General features: G+C 45.1%; 1 protein-coding gene and 1 long non-coding RNA gene across 7 annotated transcripts in view; both read right to left on the reverse strand.

Moving 5' to 3' along the window:
• Positions 1–2,401: 2,401 nt before the first annotated feature.
• LOC127550975 (uncharacterized) lies at positions 2,402–5,893 on the reverse strand. Its single transcript, XR_007950988.1, has 2 exons — positions 5,843–5,893; positions 2,402–5,545 (listed from the first exon to the last, which is right to left on the reverse strand). It is a non-coding gene; the product is annotated as an uncharacterized LOC127550975 (long non-coding RNA).
• A 1,048-nt stretch (positions 5,894–6,941) lies between these two features.
• The window catches only part of EGFL7 (EGF like domain multiple 7), a 60,016-nt gene continuing 45,446 nt past the window's right edge, over positions 6,942–21,511 (reverse strand). For 4 of the 6 annotated variants that reach the window (XM_051980315.1, XM_051980314.1, XM_051980313.1 and 1 more), the window contains 7 exons: positions 19,590–19,745; positions 18,918–19,040; positions 17,443–17,552; positions 15,667–15,762; positions 14,836–15,018; positions 13,464–13,528; positions 7,810–9,042 (listed from right to left, as the gene is read on the reverse strand). In XM_051980315.1, coding sequence (XP_051836275.1) covers positions 8,722–9,042; positions 13,464–13,528; positions 14,836–15,018; positions 15,667–15,762; positions 17,443–17,552; positions 18,918–19,040; positions 19,590–19,669 — 978 coding nt within the window. In that variant the 5' untranslated portion in view covers positions 19,670–19,745 and the 3' untranslated portion in view covers positions 7,810–8,721. The other 2 variants (XM_051980317.1, XR_007950989.1) reach the window with 2 other exon arrangements.

Consider the following 21,511-nt stretch of genomic DNA (forward strand, 5'->3'; position numbering starts at 1 on the left):
GTAGATCTCGCCGTGCCCTATCTGCCAAGAAGCAAATTTCATTTGTTGGTATTAAAGCTTTGAATTGGATGACTTCAGGGATTTTTAGCCCATCAAATGCATGGGATAATGCTTGTCATTGAGATAATATTGGTAAGGCTCCTGGCACATAGTAGGCACTTAAATGTTTATTCCTCTTTTTCCATCTGTATAATACTTTGGGATTAAAAATTATATGTGTTATCTTAGGTGATCCTCATAAAACACTGAAAGGTAAGAAATAACTACTATTACCTACTCTTAGCCTAGATGGAGTTCAAACACACAACTAATAGTTGTTGGAAGAAGGACCTGTCCCTCTTAATTCTAAGTCTCAAATTCTTTTCCAGTATACTGAGCTTCCACTCTTTGGGAGTAGTAATTAACAGTAAGTATAATTGATCACCTTGCTAGATTCCCAATAGCTTTGATGTTCTAACAATACCATGAGAAGGGCAATAACCATCTGTCAAGAGAACCAAGCATGAGGAGAGTTCAGGTTCCCCAGATCTTAGAGTAGCTTATTATTCAACAGGAAAATCTTTGAAATGGGGGTTGGGGGCGTTATAAAGCCTCATCTAGTTTCTTTTAGCAATGTATTATTTTTACTTCATGGTTGTAATCTCAGCAAAGGCTGGACCAGGAAATATCAGGTCTCATTTCTTCCTTATGTTTTTATTCCCTCTGCAAAAAAGCACTCAGCTCTTACTTTATTGTAAGATACAAATATTTAAAATTACATTCTATCTATGCATGCAAATAAAAGTCTAAAACCTGGTAGGGAGCAATAGGGACAAAGGATAAAGGTAAAATACTTGAGGAAAATTTCAGAGGGGACACTAAACTCACAGAGGAGGAGGCACTAATAGGCTTTTTTTAGAGAGGACTGAAAGCCTTGTGATGAGCAGAAGCTTAACCTTTGATTCTTAGACAAGGAAGCTCCTACCAGAAGATAGCCAAGCTGATTCAGAATCAGAGGGGTCAGTCCTGGAAAGGAGCTTGGAGTTTCTCTACCCTGAAGTAAACTTAGCTTGATCTGCAGCCATTTGTTGGGAGTTTCCTTGTGCCAGGGCCTGGGGGTTTGTAACAGGAAATACAAGGAATGAAACAATTCCTGCTTTGGTGGGGCTTAATTTCATACGTAAGTATATATGGAATGAATGTAAAGAAAAACATGTAAATTCAATATAACTTACAAAAGGATGGCACTGGTGACTGCAGTGGGGGGAAGGGAGGGAGAGGGGAAGGGGGAGGGAAACAGGGACATAAGGAAAAGTTTCATTTAGATCAGAGGTGGAGAACATCTGGCCATACAAGGACAGCAAAATTTGCTAAGACATCCACAGATGATAAGCTACACCTGCCCATTGCTTGAGTTCTATAAATTGATAATTTTGCATACTATAACAATTAATATAAATACCCAAATGGCCCTTGGTGCAAAAAAAAAAAAAAAAAAAAAAAAAAAAGGTTCCCCACTCTTTAGATAGAAGGTACTGTTTGAGTTTTGTCCTAAAGGGAAAGAGGGATTCTTTAAGCCAGAGATGAGATGTACATACATTCTAGGCTTGAGAAGTCGGTGTAAAAGCCTAGGTGGGAGATGTGTACATGAGTGTGTGTGGACCAGTTTGGCTGGTTTGTAGAGTATGGGAAAAGGAATGATGTATTGTGAGACTGGAAAGAGTGTTTTTTTGTTTGTTTGTTTTAAACTATCTAAGGTGGAATTTGTATTTGATTCTGGGGAGTCACTAGAGTTTATTGAATTAGGGTGTGGCAATCAGATCTTAGCTTAAGAAAAAGTACTTTGGCATCAAATTGAGCCTGAGGGCAGGGAGTCCAAAAGTTCATAGATCACAGATGAGATAATAGAATTGATGTGGGAAGGGCTGTTCCTAGATTATCCAGTTTCCTTCTCTCCGCAAAATCTGTCGGTTTCTTAGGTACCTTTAAGTCAACCCCATTCCAACTTTGTCTTCCCAGTTCAAGAAGTCCAGCCCTCTCATCCTAAGATCCCTTTGGAGAGAGGTGAGTGACCTCCCACAGAAAGTGTTGGACCTAATGAACTTTTTCCATAAGTACTTGGATCAGTATAGTAGGTAATATGTAAGTAGCAACTGAGAAAGCATTTTATTTGTTCCTAGAGGCAAAGAAAGGATTAGGAAGCTTGGAATGTCCTGACTTCCTGTGGACCTAGTCTTAAGGGACAAGATGGGGGAGTTTGCATTAGTTCAGCCTGAGCCAGTATCTGATAATTGAATTTATACAGCAATTTATGAAGGATCTAAAATGTGGTTAGCATAGGCATTTTCATTGTGGAGATTCCCTCTGCTAATTCTGATCATAACTGAATTAGACCAACACGACTTAAACTTTTTCACTTGCAACCCCTTTTTGCCCAAGGAAATTTTATGTGGTTCCAGATGTATAGGTATATAAAATAGGTATACAAACCAAACATTTACTGATAACAAATCATAATTTCATGACCCCCACATTTTGTTAGGAGACGCAGCTAGGACTAAGTTCTCCTTGTAGGGTGAAAAGATATTTCAAGTCATTCATTCCAATTTCCTGGCAGTCTGCAAAGCCTATGGATACCTTCTCAGAATGCTTTAAATGCATAAAATCAAATATATGAAATTACAAGGAAACCAGTTATGTTAAAGGTATAAAGTATTTTTCCAATTGGTGTATCCCTTGCTGAAATTCACAGATCCTGAAGATCTATGCGCCCCAAGTTAAAATCTCTGATCTAGGCCAATCCCCAGGAGCTGCACCCTTCAGAGACTGACAGAATGGTAGGTTTGAGGATTGGAAAGGAATTTAGAGATCAGGTCCAGCCCCTTCATTTAAAAGAAAGGTTAACTGGCAGGATTCAAACCCAGCACTACATAACCTGGCTTCTGCCCAGTGTCACCCAAGTAGCAAGTGGCAGGGCCAGGATTCAAGGAGATCCACATAAAAGCCAATGTGCTTTGCTTACCACAGTGCTGTGCTGTGTTGCCTCCTGAGACCCACAAGGTTTTAAGTGATTGCCCATAGAGGGGAATTTGAACCCAGGACTCTCTGTGAGGTACTGTTTATTACATTTTTAAAAGCCATTCATTTAACTTTTGGCCTAAGTGACTGACAACTTGGTGTAGTGAAAAATTACTAATGGCTTGGAGAAGACCTGTCTGATAATCCTCATTCTGACAAATTGCCTTGTGACTATACTATTTCTCTAATCTCTGAAGTGGAATGACAAAACTTGAACTACATTTCTTGTAGGGTTCTGTTGACCAAAGTGATTTACAAAGGATAAAAAGGAGAGGAAATTAACTTTTGTGTCGTTTTCCAGATTAGAGTTTTTGATATCCAATAATTTGTGTGTATTCAGCAATATGTATGTTTCTGTTAATGAGTCATGTGTGAGTCTTTGTGACCACTTGAGGGTTTTTTTGTCAAAGATCCTGCAGTGGTGTGCCATTTTCTTCTCTAGATCATTTTACAGATGAGGAAACTGAGTCAGACCAGGTTAAGTGATTTGCCCAGGATCACGCAACTAAATGTCTGAAGCCAGATTTGAATTTAGGGCTTGCTGACTCCAGACCTGGCACTTTACTGCACTACCTGGCTGGTGTATGTATGTGTAGACACAGATGTTACATATTTGTATATATAGATACATAACCAAAAGCAATTATTGCCCAAGATATGAGTTAATGGTTCTCCAGAATTACAAACTATTAAAGGTATGAAAGGTTTCTAGTCAAAGTAATCCTAAGGTTTTACCTCACATCCTACAAATTGGCTGAGATGAAAAGATGGGAATATTCAACGTTGGTGGGTTTGTATAGGAAGATAGACAAACTAATACATCGTGTCTACTTGGGTGAGGAAACATCAGGATTTGAATTCAAATCCTACCTTAGACATTTGCTGATGACGCTGGGCAAAGTGACATTTCTGTGTGTTTCAGTTTCTTTTGTAAAATGGGAATAACAGCAGCACCTCCCAGGGTAATTGAAGGATAAATAACAATTGTAAAACACTTAATACAATCTCTGCTCCTATATTAAACTATATAAATTCCATCTAATTATTATTATTGGAGCTATGAATCGGTACAATTTTGGAAAGCAATTCAGAATTCTGCAAAACAAGATGGCTAAAATGCCTCTGTACGCTGACCTAGAGATTCCACTTACAGATTTATACCCCAAGTTGTTAATGAGAAGAAAGGATTCATATACATGAAAATATCAACAACAGTTTGTGATAGTTGAGCATTGGAAATAAAGTTGATGTCAATCAGTTGGAGAGTGGCTAAATAAAATATATGTTATGGTATTTTACTACTATGGTGTAAGAGATGACTATAAAGCATGGATTTACACAATTTGATGCTGCTAAGAAATTATGCACAGTTCTGAAATAGAAAGAACCATCACAAAGCAAGCGAAAGTGAATGTTGGGAAATTACACAGAAGCAACGGGATTTCAAAGAAGAAATAAAAGCCCTCTCCTCTTCCTCTGGAGAGGTGGGAGGTCCAAGAGTACATTACATATATCACAGATTTTTGGGGATGTTTCAATCAGTTTTGCTTTTTTTTTTCTTTTAAAAATATTGTTATATGGGATAGCTTCCTGAGGTTGGAAACGGACATACAGGGAGAAATTTCACTTATGTTTTTTAATAAAAGGTATCAAAAATTTATGAAGGAGAAAGACTTGAGCCTTATTATCTCCTTTCATTGACCTTTCGAAGGAAGTATAACATTTTAGGATAGACAGAAGCCCAGGAGATTTAGGGTTGTGCCAACAGTTGATGACCCAGAGTTTCTGACTATTGGATTCCAGTCTTGCTCCGAACTGAAACTACGGGGGTATGGGCCCCGTGAACACTTGCCACGTGCATGGGACCGCCCTCGGTTCCCTTTAGTGACTCTCTACCTTGCCTCGCGCCCCTGCGAAGGCTGCCCTGGCGATACTGCCCCGTGTCACGGTCGTGCCCACATTCCCGTGGGCCTGCGGAGCCAGGGCATGCGTGTTCTCTGCCTCCCCAAGGCTGGCACGTGGTCGGGCGCCAATGGGCTCGGACTTCCTCCTCGCCGGCCCCGAGGTAGCCACGGATGGAGAAGGCCGCCCCCCCCGCAGCCGGCCGCTTCCTGACGGGCTGGCTCCTAGGCCGGGAAAGCATGGCGGGGGTCAGGCCAGCCTGCGAGTAGCCTGACAAGACCGCGAATTTGAAGGCCGGGTGCCGCGGGAGCCCAGTTCCGAGTGCACTCGATTCCGGCGGGTTGATGAGACAGGTTTTTATTTTGACAAAGGTTAGATCAGACGCGGCATAGAACAAATGCTGGTTGTTTCTGAGTGCACAGATGCACTACTTTCCCCACCGGGCCCTGTCGCCCCCACATCTCCTGGAGGAGCCCCTCCTGCCTGCCCCGAAGCTGGAGCCAGAGGCCAGGATATAGAGGGTCAGGGGAAGTAGCCACGGACCTTCGCCCCGGGCGGCCCGGACCTTCCCCCGGGTTCCCTGGACCTTCGCCCCGGGCGGCCCGGACCTTCCCCCGGGTTCCCTGGACCTTCGCCCCGGGCGCCCCGGACCTTCCCCCCGGCGCCCCGGACCTTCCCCCCGGCGCTCCGGACCTTCCCCCGGGCGCCCCGGACCTTCGCCCCGGGCGCCCCGGACCTTCCCCCCGGCGCCCCGGACCTTCCCCCGGGCGCCCCGGACCTTCCCCCGGGTTCCCAGGACCTTCCCCCCGGCGCCCCGGACCTTCCCCCGGTCTCCCCGGACCTTCTCCCCGGCGCCCCGGACCTTCCCCTGGTCTCCCCGGACCTTCCCCCGGGCGCCCCGGACCTTCCCCCGGGTTCCCTGGACCTTCCCCCGGTCTCCCCGGACCTTCCCCCGGGTTCCCTGGACCTTCCCCCGGGTTCCCTGGACCTTCCCCCGGGCGGCCTGGACCTTCCCCCGGGTTCCCTGGACCTTCCCCCCGGCGCCCCGGACCTTCCCCCGGGTTCCCTGGACCTTCCCCCGGGTTCCCTGGACCTTCCCCCGGGCGGCCTGGACCTTCCCCCGGGTTCCCTGGACCTTCCCCCGGGTTCCCTGGACCTTCCCCCGGGCGCCCCGGACCTTCCCCCGGGTTCCCTGGACCTTCCCCCGGGTTCCCTGGACCTTCCCCCGGGCGGCCTGGACCTTCCCCCGGGCGCCCCGGACCTTCCCCCGGGTTCCCTGGACCTTCGCCCCGGGCGCCCCGGACCTTCCCCCGGGTTCCCTGGACCTTCCCCCGGGCGCCCCGGACCTTCCCCCCGGCGCCCCGGACCTTCCCCGGGGTTCCCTGGACCTTTCCCCGGGCGCCCCGACCTTCCCCCGGGAGCCCCGGACCATGCCCCGGACGGCCTGCTCTTGGCTAGCTCCTGGATGACGAGTGCATGAATCACGCTTGCCGGTGGGCGGGCTGCCCTCGCACACAAGCTTAGAATAGACTTTGGCATTGCCGGACCAGAGGCGGGGGCTGCGAGCCAAGGAGGGAGCAGCTTGAGAGGAAGAGGGAGGGAAGGATGTCGCCGGAGCGGGGGCCAATCAAGGCTCCAGACGGGGCTCCCTTCCCTTGGCTCAGGTCACAGTACAAACGGGGACAAGGTTGTGAGCTTGATTCCTGGATCAGCTTCCCACAATGCGCCAGTTCCTTAGACACAGACTGTGTGAAGTCGGGCACTTGTGGGCCGTGGGTAACCGGGAATAGCACGCCCTTGCTGCTCGAGCCCGCTCATCTCCACTGTGGAAGAGACAAAGTGCCCCTGCCTTCCTGGGGCAGCTCAGCATGTGCGCCATGTGGGGGGGCTGCTTATGGAGGAGCAGTCCCTGGGGAACATCCCAACTCCAGGGGCTGTGGGCCCCGATCCCCACATGCATGTAAAGAACGACTCCAGCAGCCTTCACGTGGATAGCACTTGAAGGTTTCCAAAGTGCTTTGTATACATAATTTGCTTTTATTATCCCGACAACCCAGTGAAAGGGCACTAAAGGTACCATCCCCACTTACATGAGGGAAAAATGAAGAGATTAATTGTCCCAACTAGTATGTGTTAGAGGCAGGATCTGAACCCCCAAATCTGAAGCCAGCATTCCTTACGCTCTCTTACAGTGCCTCAGAACTTAGAACTCTTTTTTGTGGTAGAGCTGAAGGATCAAGGCTCTAGTGCAGGAACAAACACAGGAGCTCACTTAACCCAAATCTCTTTTTTATAAGTGTGGACACTGGTTGAGTGTCTTGGCCAGAACTAAACACTAAGTAGCTAAAGGAGGATGTAAATCCAGGCACCTTACTCCAGATTCCTTCTTGTGGGGTTTTCTGCCTTTTCCAGCTTCTAATTGTTGCTTCCCCCGAACTGTCCCTGCTAGACTGGCAGACTTACGCCCTCCTACTCCTGGGGGCCGATGTCTACCTTTCCCAAGTTAGGAGCAATATGGGAAACTCACTACGGGGGGCTTTTTGTCTTCTCCCCAAAGCAGGATGGGGGAGGACCAAGTTGGTGAGGTTGGGTCATGGACGGGTATGAGTGACTGGGTCTCAATTCATCCCAATATCACAAGCTATCCCTGCAGCCTGCTGCTTGGTCTGCTTGTGGAAAGGAGGATTAGTGGTATGTGGCTTATGCTCAATACAAACATCTTTAAAAAGAAAAGATGTGGCAGATTCCCTGTGGTCCCATTCCGGGGCCTTGGCTCTCAGTCCCCTGCAGGGTGAGGCTTCTGGACTTGGATGGGTCTCTCTCATTGCTTATTCTTGCAGGAACCTAAATGCCAGGAAGAAGTGGAGGAGACACTGGTGTCAGTGGGGGGCAAAGGAACCCAGAACCCACATGACCCCCCCATTAACCACAGGGAAATGGGGCCCTCAGTGCTCTGGCTTCCTTTCCAGAATAGGAAGGAAGGCCGTATGTGGGCTTCCTCCTCCATCTGGGGCTCCAGCCCCATGATCTTCCCTACCTCCGCTCTCCAATAACCAGCACCCACGAACCGAACCTGAGGCATGTTGGGTACTAAGGCCGTATGTGGGCTTCCTTCTCCATCTGGGGCTCCAGCCCCATGGTCTTCCCTACCTCCGTTCTCCAATACCCAGCACCCAAGAACCGAACCTGAGGCATGTTGGGTACTCTATTTATTTTAGGGAAGTCAGGGGTGGTAAGGCAACGCGGTGGTCTCCAAGGCAGGACTTATAATAAGCCCCTTAGGTGAAAAAATGCTTTCTCTCTTTTTTTCTCTCTCCCTCAGCAGCTAGCTTTGCCCTGAGCACACAGTAGTTGCTCTTGATTTGACCATTGATCTGCCAAGCGTCCATTGTTTTCGTTGACGTTTAGGCAGCCCCCAGATTGTGCTAGATTTCATAGACTTCAGCTCTGTGCCTGTGGCTTGGGCCAGGGCAGGACCGGACTGAAGCCTTCCTGAGAACCGCAAAAGCCTCAAATCTGTTTCCAAGCCAACATGCCTCAATGCTGCTTTTTTGACTGAGAATACCTCCCCTTCCCCTCTCCCTACCCTTTTCCTCTTCTCTCACATTCTACTCATGCTTTAGGGATCCTAGCTAAAGTCCCAGCTCCTCTGGGAGCCTGCCTGGATCAATCCCAGATACCCACACGGGTTTCTTTTTCCAAAATTCCCTAGTACAGACTTATATCTGTTAGGGAAATAAAGAGCCCAACTGATCCCTGCCTTTACAGAGCTCTCAGCATGATGGAGGAGAAAGACTCCTTACGTAAGAAGATAGAGAACCAGCAGTGCAAAGGAAGGCTCACAGTGAGGAGCCAGTTTCCTTTAATCGGAGGCTCATTACTTGGGGTAGGGAGAGGAAAAGAAGCCATCCACTTACAGGTCTCTAGCCGTTCCTCCAGGAACAGAATCTGCTCACTCAGGGAATCAATCCGATCCAGCTGCTGGAAAGAGTGGGACAGAAGGCTGATGTGGTCAGCAGACAGCCCGTCCTCTGGGGCCTGGGGTGCCAGGCTGTGGAAGGGAGCCAGCATCAGCTGCAGCTTCTGGAGGAAGGGCAGGAAATCCAGTCAGCAAACCCACCAGCATTTCTTAGGCACCTACTGCATACTAAGCCCCGGGCTAGGTGCTGGGGATACAAGTATAAAGATAAAACAATTTCTGTCACAGGGAGCTTATATTCTAAAGGGGGAGACAAGTACATATAAACATATAATCATAAATTTTAAAAATTCATGCATCTATGTACATATATACACAAAAGGTAGTTAAATATAAGGTTATTTTAGAGAGAAAGCATCAAGGAATGATTTCAAATTATTGTGGAGGATGGGGAAAAAGATGTCAGAAAGCCATTTCAAGCTTTCTGGGAAAGGTCAGACGGGGATTCTAACAAAGCCTCCAGGCTGATCCTGGCCCAGGGTGCTATGGGACCTGTGACTGGGCATCTCCTGGGCTCAGAGCTTAAGGAGGAAGTTGCTCAGCGGCCTTCTGGGCAAGGGATAGGCCAGCTCAGGGTAGGCCAGCCTGTCTCTACCACTTATAAAAGAGCCTTTTGGAGAACAAGTTTTAATTAGTTAATCATTGTTCAATCTCTCCAACCTCTTCTGACCAGCAAATAGTCATAGGTTTTCAAATCTCTGCATCCAATGCTGCGGGGTTTAAATTCCCAGAGATTTTGCTATCTCCTATCCTATTCCCAAGTGTCCAACTGTTAACAATAATAACACACTTATTTTTCTAAAAATATTTCTACATTAAGTACACGACCTCATTAGCTTTGGTGATCTTTAAGGCCTCTTCAAGATCTAAAATCTGACAACGGTTAAGGAAGTAAATTAGGAATTGTTTTTTTCACTCAAAACAGGAAACAGAAGCTCAGGGCCTTGTCCAGCATTTCACAGCTAATCAGTAGCAGACCTAGGTCTACTGTGTGAGCACATGGGTTTTGGGGAGGTGTGGGTATATCTGTCGGCTTCACTTCAATTAGACCTTTCTGTGATTTCATAAACTGGGGAAACTCCAGTATGGAAATTCTCTTTACTATTATAGATCAATGACTTATTTGTGACAAGTCTTTCTGTGTTTGCTGGAGCACAGAAGGGAACGTTCACACGAACAGTATACAGGAAAGACTAGAACTCAGTTCTTTCAGACTACAGATGGTCTTCTCTCGATACTCTGCCATAGTACTTGTCTTGTACACAGGACACAGTTAATAATGCTGTGGTTTTCTCACTGATCAATAGCAGAGTTTGCAATGAGTTAAGTAGTAATTTAGTGTTCCTCTAAGGTCCCTTGAGGTGAGAGTTGCAGGGATGTGTTGGTGGAACAGGCTGGGTCTTTTACGATCTGTTTTTAGTCCTGTTCTGGGAGGGCTAAAGGCTATTTATTAGCTGTAGGCTTTTGGATTAAATGCCAGGTTTCCAAGTTGCTGATCTTGATAGCTGAATAATCAGGGTTCTTCCCACTGTGTTCTATTGTTTTCCAAATCTTTGGGCTTGGCTGTCTAAAGTGACTCAGAGTTTGAAGAAGCCATCGTCCCTTCTTCATCCAAATGCTAGCATGAACTTTTAGCAAGCTGACACTTGTTCCAGCTCAGGCTGCACCAGCTTGCCCAGAAGGTGGGGAATAAGGGGTAAGTAGCATCCATCACCTTTCCGGTAAGAGTGGTCAGGTATGGGAGTTTTACAGGAAGAATGAAAGGGAACGTGCTTCTTCCATCAGTCAGGCACACCCTTGACATTTTGAACCTACCAATTATCTAGAGTTTCAGAGTCATTCATAAGCCATGCTGGAGCCTACAGGTGACAGGGAGAAGGGAGGACCCATAGTTCCTGGAAGTGGCAAGGGAGAGAGAAGTGGCAGTGTCCTTATCCTGCTTGGTATCTCCATCATTCTCCAATATTTAATCAGTGCTTGGTGTAATTGGGATACAGCTGAATACCAAATGTGTTTGAGTAAGGGCCACCTTGCCCATTGTTTAAGATGTTAATAAATCTGTTTAACATATATTGGATTACTTGCCATCTAGAAGGGGGAGAGAGGGAGGGAGGAAATTGGAACACAAGGTTTTGCTAGGGTCAATGGTGAAAAATTATCCTTGCATATGATTTGAAAATAAAAAACTTCAATAAAAATATTTTTAAATTTTTTAAAAAAGAGTTAATGAATCCAGGCTCAAAAACTTGCTTGAGCACACGGAAAGCCAGTTAGCTTTTTCCCAAAGAAAAAATTCAGTAATTCCAGTCATTATAATAATCCATGTATCATTGATTGGGGATGGGAAAGAAGTGGAGGAGGATGGGGAGACAAGAGCACTGGATTTGGGCTTTCTTTAGTCCTAGATCTCCTACTTAAATTTCCTTTATTCATGAAGGATTGAGGGGAGAAAGGGAGGCAATAAGGGTAAAGTGATTTGCCCAGGATCACACAACTAGGAAGTGTCTGAGATCACACTCAAACTCCCATCTTCCTGACTCTAGAACTGGTGCCCAGTACATCCACTGTACCCCTACGTGCCCCTAGTTTCCTTATTTATAAATTGAGGAACGTAGATGAAATTCAAAAAAGGTCTTGTGAACTTTTAAAATTCATATATATATACACACATATATTTATATATATATACACATATCTATATCTATCTACCTGTATACCTATCTAGTATGATAACTTTCAATATAATTTATTTCCTTTGTGGTCCTATGTATTTTATTTTATTTTAGAACATTATTCTGGGGAGTTGGTGAGCTTTGCCAGACTACTAAGAAGCTCAGGATTCATACAAAAAGAGGAAGAAAAAAATCTCTGGACTAGAGAGGGAATAGCTTTTCTTTCAGTTTTCAGCTCTAAGGTTTTAGGATTGGTGGGTCTAAGATAGTATAGATGACTAGCCCTTATTAGAGTCTACACAGAACCTTGATTTATATAATAGACACACACCTATAAAAAATATTATCAAGTGAATTCTGTTCTAAATTCCCTTGAAGAATTCACCACCATGTACACCTATGGCTGCTAGAATCTCAATTTGAGACAATCGTTTTTAGCAGGAAAATCTTCAATGCCCACAAGAAGCCAGCATTACCTCTGAAAAGGAGAGATTTCCTAGAAAGGCTAGAAAACCGGAGACCACTTTGCCAAGAGGGAAATTAGGTGTTTTCCAGGGAAAATTTATCATATAGGAATTGGAGGATCCTAAAAACTTGCAACCATAAGATAGGATTTGAAAAACAAGGGCTACTTTATAAAGCATATGACATATTCTGTCAGTGTTTATCCACAGTATTGGTTTTCTTTTATCCACAGTATTAGTCTTTGCTTATTTGGGTTTGGTCAATAAATTGAGGCTGTGTTTGTAGACATCCAGGGTGGTCCCTCTTTCCCCTTTCAGCAATAGAGTATGTACTGAGTTAAGAAATACTTGAAAAAAATGTTCTTCTAAGGTCATTTGAAATGGGTGCGTCTTGGGGGAAGGTTCTGGGCTTCCAGCAATTTGATTTCTTTGTAGTTATTTGAAGGTCAAAAGCTTCTGTATACATGTAGACCCTAGGACTAAGAATCAGATGTCTACCAGCAGCTTCTGATCACTATGTTTGAATATGAAAATTTCCTGAAGCTTGTTTCCATGTTCATTGAGCTCAAACTGGGAACTGAGTAGGGAGTGAGACCAGAATTTTGTCAGCTACCAAAAGGTCCAGAGTCTATACTCTGCCAGGTTCGAAGACATTTCCCTCTCTTCCCTCTCAGTGGAATTTAACCTTAACACTTATCCCGGACTTCTCTGCTTAGTGACCCTCTCCACCCATCCATTCCACGTTTGTTCTTGGTAAGGTTGCCAAATGGGTAGTATTTGACTTGCCTAGATTGTGCTGTAACTTATATGTTATGCTATAAACAACTTTTAAAAATTGTTCTCCCCAGGCAAGTGATTCTGAAAGAGGGGGGCAGTGGAGGAGTGGGGAAAGGAGTTAGTTGGGTTTTGCCTTCTGTCAAGTGACTTATGGTCAGGTTATAACTTCAAATGGTACTGTGGAGAGAGTGCCAGCCAGAGTCAGGAATCCCTGGGTTCTCAATCTTGCCTTTGACATTGTAGCTAAGCCGTGTGACCCCTAGAAAGTCAATTCGCTCTCCGAGTCCCAAGAGGTTCTGCAGTTAGACCACCCAATTTGTGGGTTGGATAGTCTGCTAGGAGATATCATAATGGGCTTTGGTGATGATAAATTAATGATGCTCTTGAGGAAACTGGTCAGGGCAGCATTATGTGAATAGCCTTTAGAGGATTAGGGTTGCTTTCAAATGAAAAACACATGGGAGAATCTAGGAAGGGACAGATTGGGAGAATATAGTGATCATAGAATTGTAGGGAGGTATCCTCTATAGATTTTTTTTTTGAACAGGGGAATTCTACTGATGCTTTTAGCTAAATCTCAAATCTGTTCTGAGAAAGCTGCCAGAAGCTCACCTCCTCCAACACATCCACTCGATTCCTTAGTTTTTGCATTTCTTCTTTCATTTCATCAGAAGCCTCTAGCAGAGAATGGGAGGGAGACTGAGTCACAGAAAGTTAAAAAAACAGACTCAACACACTCCAAATATTGTTCCCCTTCCCATCCCCACCTCCAATAAGGGATAGAAAGTGAACTCCAGAGTCCTATAAATCTACAGATTGCCAGTCCACTGAGCTCTCCAAAATGACTGGATCTGTCATACTTCATCTCTCTCATTCTGTGTCCTTCCTCTTTGGCAGAGATCAGGGATAGATGAAAATCTTTGCAAACTCTAAGGCTCTATAGAGACGCTAGCTGTTATGGAGCAGTGGAAAGAACAAGGAATTTGGTGTGAGCAGGCTTTGGTGGACTCATTCAACAATTCATTTAAGGGCTAGAGGTACAGAAATGAAAGGACATAGTCTCTGCTCTCAAGAAGCTTACAATCTACTAGAAAGAGTATAACTTAAATAAATACAAATAAGTACAATTCATAGTAGAATTTGATGGGGCAAAGGAGAGATTCGGACAAAGTTCTGTTTTGCCACTGACTCAGTATATAACTTCAGGCAATCTAGGCTGCTCGGAGCCTCAGTTTCTCCATTTGTAAAATGAGGAGGCTGATCCCAATGGTCTCTAAGGTCCCTTCTAGCTCTCAGGTTCTATGGTTTATTTTCCCTGATGTCCTTACTTCTTTTGTTGATAGGTACTTCCCCAGTCTCTATCCTATTCTCTGTCCTATTCTCTGCTCAAACCTGGAAGACAGGGAGTGTGCAATCCATTGCCGAGATCCACGCCGTTCTTGCTGCCCAGGCTGCCAATGGCGCATTATTACTCACGGTACGAGTTTGATGTGTCACAGCGCGTACCAAAAGTAATAATGACCCATCGTCAGCGGCCCAGAATTTCCTTCTGTGGTGGAGAGGAGACAAGCTTGGAGGACTCCGGAGTGGTGCTGGAGCAGGAATCCAGGATAGGATCCCTTAAGACTAGAGAAATTCACACCCAGAGGGAAAGAAGGCAGGGAAATGCCATCTTCCCCCGTTAGCCCTACCATCTAACTCTTTAAGCTTATTTGACTGTCTCGTTCCTCTCCGATTCAGGCTCTGTTGTAACCCAATCTTGATGTGTCCCATTTTTTAATGTTTTCTACAAGTTTCCTGAGTACAGGGAGCAGATTTTTTTACTTTGGATCCCCTGCAGTACCTAACACCTAGGAATTTCCTATTCGAGGCTGTCAAAGGACCATTTCACATTTCAGACCATTTAAGCCCCAGGGGTTGATCAGTCTTTGCCAGATCCATTGAAGCCTCCGTGGCTTCTGTGAGGGGGCAGACAGCATGTTACCTGGCTGAGGCTGCCCAGTGGGACAGAGAGCTGAGGTCACTTGTGGGGAACCACTCCGAGGCTGGCACAGTCTCCCATCCGAAGATAGCTCATATCCCTCCTGGCACTGGCAGTGGTAACTCCCGGGAACGTTGATGCAATCCTGGGGGCAGCCGTGACCAGGTTGACTACACTCATCCACATCTGAAACATATCGGGGGGAAGAGGTTCAGGACGAGTTTCCCCTTCCCTCCTCGGCCCAGCCTACCCCCAATAGTAGTGAGTTTTGTAGGCCTGAAACCGGCCTGGAATTCTTCCCTGGAAGGCAGAAGGGCCAGTGCTGTGGGTACCATTTTTCTGGCTCACAAGAAGCTTGCCTACAACCTTAAGCCACAACAGGCATTGAGTGGGGGGTTAGGAGGTAGAGCTGTGGGAGACTTCTCCGGGTCACAGGACCCACATACGGAGGGCACTGCCTATGTGTATTTGCTTGGGGGGAGCCTCTGGCCCATGACCTAGCCCCCGGGAGATGGGCCCAGCCGGTTCTGAGAAGGCATCTCTTCAATAGGTACTTCCCTGAGAATCTAGCAAAAAAAAGTCAACATTCTCAGGATCCAGAAGATGGTAGGGTCTGGCACAAAGATTTGGGGCAAATCATTAGGAGACCTGGGAATTCCAACTCTACTACTCTGTGTCCTGGGATAATGCACCTAACTGGCTTCATTATGGGGGAATGAAGCTTCACAAAGATAGAGGAAGTCAAGCTTATTGCAAATCACAGTGTTGAATGTTTGTAAAGGGATCTCTAATACAGACATCACACCCGGCACATCTTAGAAAGGATGTTCTTACCTGTTTGGCAAGTGTCTCCCTGCCACCCTGCAGAGCATCTGCATCTTCCAGGCCTGGCGCAGCTTCCTCCGTTCTGGCAAGGTGGCTGGCATAGTGCTGTGTGAAGGGGAGAGATCAAGCAGCGCGGTGCAGCCGGCAGAGTTGGGGAAAGACAAGAAGAACGCACATTTCCCAAGTAATGAGAGGAGAGAGTCCCTTCCCCACACTAGTCCTGGGTCACACGGCTACATCACGGGTGCCAGAAGTTTACTAAATTCCACACTGTGCCTAATGCTCTGCCCTGTGTCATCTGGGACACTTTGGCGCCTCCCCAGATGTTCGTAGTGTTGACATTCTCCGCTGATGTAGATTGCAGCCCTTTGATGGCTTCTCCTCTTAGGTACCACAGCCTTGGGTGACTCCTCAATAGATACTATACCAACTTACTCAAGGCTGTCTGATTCTCTTACTGTCGCATGAACACCAGTCTAGCACTGGGATTTGTTATATTTCATTCTTGCTACATGGCCACTTCCTCATCTGGTAGATAAAGAGATAGACAGATAGAAGGATGGATGGATGGAGAGACAGACAGATGGATGGATGGATGGATGGAGACAGACAGATAGATGAATGGATGGATGGATGGAGACAGACAGATAGATGGATGGATGGATGGAGACAGACAGATAGATGGATGGATGGATGGAGAGACAGACAGACAGATAGATGGATGGATGGATGGATGGAGACAGACAGATAGATGGATGGATGGATGGATGGAGACAGACAGATAGATGGATGGATGGATGGAGAGACAGACAGACAGATAGATGAATGGATGGATGGATGGAGACAGACAGATAGATGGATGGATGGATGGAGACAGACAGATAGATGGATGGATGGATGGAGACAGACAGATAGATGGATGGATGGATGGAGAGACAGACAGACAGATAGATGGATGGATGGATGGATGGAGACAGACAGATAGATGGATGGATGGATGGATGGAGACAGACAGATAGATGGATGGATGGATGGATGGAGACAGACAGATGGATGGATGGATGGAGAGACAGACAGACAGATAGATGAATGGATGGATGGATGGAGACAGACAGATAGATGGATGGATGGATGGAGACAGACAGATAGATGGATGGATGGATGGAGAGACAGACAGACAGATAGATGGATGGATGGATGGATGGAGACAGATAGATAGATGGATGGAGAGACAGACAGACAGATAGATGGATGGATGATGGATGGATGGATGGATGAAACCTTTTCTCAGATGCAAAGCATCATGGGTAAAAGCATATAATCGGGTAATTTTCTGTTGTTTGTGACTTTCATTTCTCCAGATCATAGTGTTCCATAACTGACTATTACTCTAAGGTATCATTTTATTTAAGAGAAAGACTAGAGGAGTGAACAACTAATTAATAGGTGAGCCAACTCTAAAGGCATTAAGCATTTATTAATACCTCAGTATGAGATACTCCCTAGCTTTGTCTCAAATATAGTATAAAAAAAGGCTTAGACTGGTAGTCACAAAACCTGGGTTTGATTCTGCTATTTGCTACATGTAGGATCTTGTGCAAATTCCTTCTCCTTATCTCAGTCTCAGTTTCTCCATCTGTCAAATAGGTTAGGCTAGACAATTGCAAAGTAACTTCCAAATAACATTCTACAGTATCCTACGTTCCAGAAACAAAGTTATCCTTCTGCCCCATCTAGCATAATTCCCACATGGCTTGTTCAACCCCCTAAGAGCCACGCCCTTACCTGTGCCACAACCAGGGAGCCCATTACTTCTTCTCCAGCCCGGGCAGCAAGCATATTGTGGTGGGGAGATTGTCCGAGGGGTGTGTCGGTAAGCAGTCTTATAGATGGTCCTATGGGAAGGTGCCAGAGGAGGGCTTAAATGTGGTCCAGGGAATCCCAGGTGATTGCTGATTTCTAAATGCCCCCCAACATGATAGCCTCAGTGGTCATTTTACACCAAACAAGTCTTAATTCTGTATTCTAGCAAAATTGTGGCTCTTCTGTGAATATGGAATTTGGAGGAGAGAATCCCAGGACAAAGGAATTGAGAAAGGAATCCAGCTTGTTCCCAAACACATGTACTGGAAAGTCTACTTGATTGTAGGATCCTGGGTAAATCATTTCTCTCTTCCTGAGTCTCAATTTCCCTATTTCCAAAATAGGGTGGATTAGATTATCTTTAAAGTTCTTTTTAGCTTAAATTTCTCCCTTTTTGGATCCTGTCTATACTACTGAGCCTAAAGTGCATTGGTGGTTGCTCATCTCTCTAGTGTCTATCTGGGCTAGTTAACTAAGTGGTACTTTGGATACATACTGTACTTGGAATCAGAAGGACCTAAATTCAAAACTTCCTTTATATACTAACTAGCTATGTAAACCTGGACAAGTCATTGAACATCTCTCAATCACAATTTCCTTATCCATAAAATGAGCACCTACCTTCCAGGGTTGTTGTGAAGATTGAATGAGATAATGCATGCAACAGCATTTTGGAAACCTTTCTGAAAGCACTATATAGTGAATTTGGTAGTTATTGTTGTTACTGTTTCTCCTCTAACTGAGCAAGGTCTCCCTAAAAAGAGATTGGGCTTGGATTGGGCAGGAAAGATAAAAAGTTTGGATCTGAACTAGAATCCCGCTGAGGGTAACAGAATACTGGCTCATGCTATGTTCCTTCCTGTTCAAGTACCAACTTATGTCTTTATCCTACATGAAGTAATCCCTGGCTATGGACACAACCATTAGAACAAAGAATGTCAGGGCTCACATTGCTCTTAAGAGAACATCTAGCCTGATCCTCCAGTTTTATAGATGGGTAAATGGAGACCAAAAAGAGTAAAATACTTTGTTCAGGGTCATATTGCTAATTAGCAGCAAACCAAAATTAGAACTCAGATCTCTACCATGTCTTTCCTTCCCTTGAAGCCCTGATTATTTTTTGTGTTAAGCCTCATCTCCTTAGCCAACTCCCCAAAGCCAGAGACAGTGTCTTCTTCTGGCTCTCCTCTCAGCTCAGCCTGACCCAGGCTGGGCACACAGGAAGATTATAGTCAATTAGTTATTGTGGTGGTTTGATGAATGTGCCCAATGTGGCAACTCTAGCCTGAATGGATGGTGGGGCTATGGAGATACTCTGATATCTGGCAGATCTGTACCTGTTTAGTGATCTCTTGGGTCTAACCCTTAGCTGGCTCATCTGGGGCTGTTCAACTCACCGATAGGTGCTGCAAGCTCTCTGGCCTTCACAGAGGGTAATGTAGGGCTGGTAGACCCTCTGGATGTAGGACTCCGTGACGGGGACAGTTTCCCTGGTAGCTGCTGTGGAGCATATCCTACGGCTGAGCAGAAAAAGTTAAGGGTGCAGCAGGAATAACAGATGGGACCATTATACTGCCCCCCCCACCTTGCTCAATGAAATGGGTTGAGAAAGGAAATACTCAAGTTGTGACCTAAACCGAGACTCAGGAGGGAGTAGATTTGAATTCCTATGCTGTGACTTTGGGTCATATCATGTCATTTTGGGTTATTAAAGGGGCTGAGCTTCTCTTGTGATTTTTAACTTTCCAAATCTCTCAAATTGGGCCAAAAGCTTTGTAGGCCAGGATTCTTGTCCTGGACCCCTTTAGTAGTCTGGTAAAGCCTAAGGAGCTTCTCAAAATTATATATTTAAATGTATCAAAGACAAGATTTCAAAGAAAACTCACATTATTAAAATAGTAAATAAAATAAGTTCATGTATTGCAGATGAAGTTCATGGATCACAGATTAAGAATCCCTGCTAGGGTAGGTATTTTCAACTTTAAAATTATATCCAGGCCCTCAGAATGAATTTGAAATGCTCTGTCCCCATTCCTTCCTCCCACTCCTATTCTTTGGGAATGACTTACCCTGGCCGGTAGAAATGCTCTGTGCTGTTCACTCCCAAAATGAAAATCCAGGTCACGAGGAAGGCCCCAGGACTCCACATTTCCTGTATCCTCCAGATAGTGCTGTTTGTATTCTAGCTCCTACCACATTTGCATGGTTACCGGGATGGCCTGAAACTGGAAAACATGATCCAGAAAGTAAGCTCCCTGACACTCTTCCTTGACTGGGACTTGGCACTTGGGAAAGGAAGCCAGAGCTCCTCACTAACTACCCTCCAGATTCCCAGTCACAAAAGTATTCTTGCCTTTTTAACTGGACTTTTAAGCTCAAATATTCTCCCTTATGCTTAAGGCAGCTAAATGACACAGTAAATAATGTTGGTCTTAGAGCCAGGAAGACCCGAATTTTAATCCTGCCTCAAACACTCAGTTGTGTGACCCTAGGCAAGTGCTGTAACCTCTCAGCCTCAGTTTCCTCATTTATAAAATGGGAATGATAATAACGGCACCTGCCTCACAGGATTGCTGTAAGGGTCAAATACAATAACATGCATAAACAGCTTTTGGAACACCCTATATAATGCTGGTTATTATTATCAAGGGATAAACTCCTTGGCATTGGGCAGCGGGTTATAAGAGGGGAACGGATGGAGAGGAAATGTCTTAAGTGGATATAGGGCTGGAACAGAGGAAGACAAGAGTTCAAATCCCATTTCTGACTAAATAGTGTAACTATGGGCAGGTCACTTAAACTCTCTGCAGCTTATTTTTCTCAGCTATAAAAGTGGAGAGTAATAGCATTTGTACCTCCCTCACTGGGTTCAGAAGAAGCAATAGAAATAAAACAACCTTAAAGTTTCATATAGCTAGTGTTAGCATTATTGTTCTTTTTGTCTGCCCAAACAGAATGGGCATAGGAAGCTCCCCAAGGATAGGGATCATGTCTCTTTTTTTAATGTTCATTCTCCTCAGTGCCAATGTAAGGTCATGCAAACCGTGGCACTCAGTAGTGAATATGGTGCCCCCAGGTCTTTACCACTAGCCAGATGTCTCCAGAAATCGACATTTCTCTTTTTCCTCTGTACAAATCATCACTTTAAGCATCCCTAAGTTCCGAGACGCTGTATATGCACCATGATGCATGCAAATAGGCAAACAGTTGCTCATCCTTGTTTTGTTTTTATGGCAAATTATATGGTCTACTTTCAGCACATGTTCTGGTGAACTGAACAAATTAGAGAAAAGAATACTGTAGATTGCTAATGCTTGGGCCACTCCAAGAGCACATCGCTGTCGAACTGAACACGTTTCGGGATCTAAAGTGCCCCGAAATTTCTCGTTAACCAGATGTTAAATTAAAAAGGCAGAGAAGAGTTAGCATCAAGAACAAAGCCATCTTGGTCAGGCCTGGAAGCATTTAGAATAATGATTAGCTCAGAGAGCACTGACTAAAGGCAGGAGAATCCACTGAGACACAGAAAGTTGAAACCAGAAAGTTCAAACAAAGCCTGGATACAGACAAGCCTTCCCGCACGCAGCTGCCTAAGTCTAGGCTGACTCAAGGACCTACTTTCAAGAATAAAGACGAGATGGATTATAGTAAGCATGCTAGTTTTATAATGGAGTGTGCTTGTAAAATGTTGGAAATGAGTTTTGTTTGCCTTGTTAGATTAAATATCCCCCCAGAAATGTTTTTCTAGGTACAGTGTTTCCCTTAGGGAGTTGGCTCAGAGAACCTGCCCACCAGATGCATAGGAAGCTAGGATGTATTCCACAAAGGAATCTCCTTACGGTTGCATATTTAAATAGTAAAGAAATTCCTTATAAACTGAGCATGGGCGAGATCCCTAACTTTTTCACTAGGAGATAGCAGAATTAAGGCAGGAGGTTCTAGTTCTACCATTTGATTTCAAAGAAAGATGTTCAACTCAGAAACCCTAACG

The sequence above is a fragment of the Antechinus flavipes genome, chromosome 2 (genome assembly GCF_016432865.1).
Source record: "Antechinus flavipes isolate AdamAnt ecotype Samford, QLD, Australia chromosome 2, AdamAnt_v2, whole genome shotgun sequence".
NCBI lineage: Eukaryota > Metazoa > Chordata > Mammalia > Dasyuromorphia > Dasyuridae > Antechinus > Antechinus flavipes.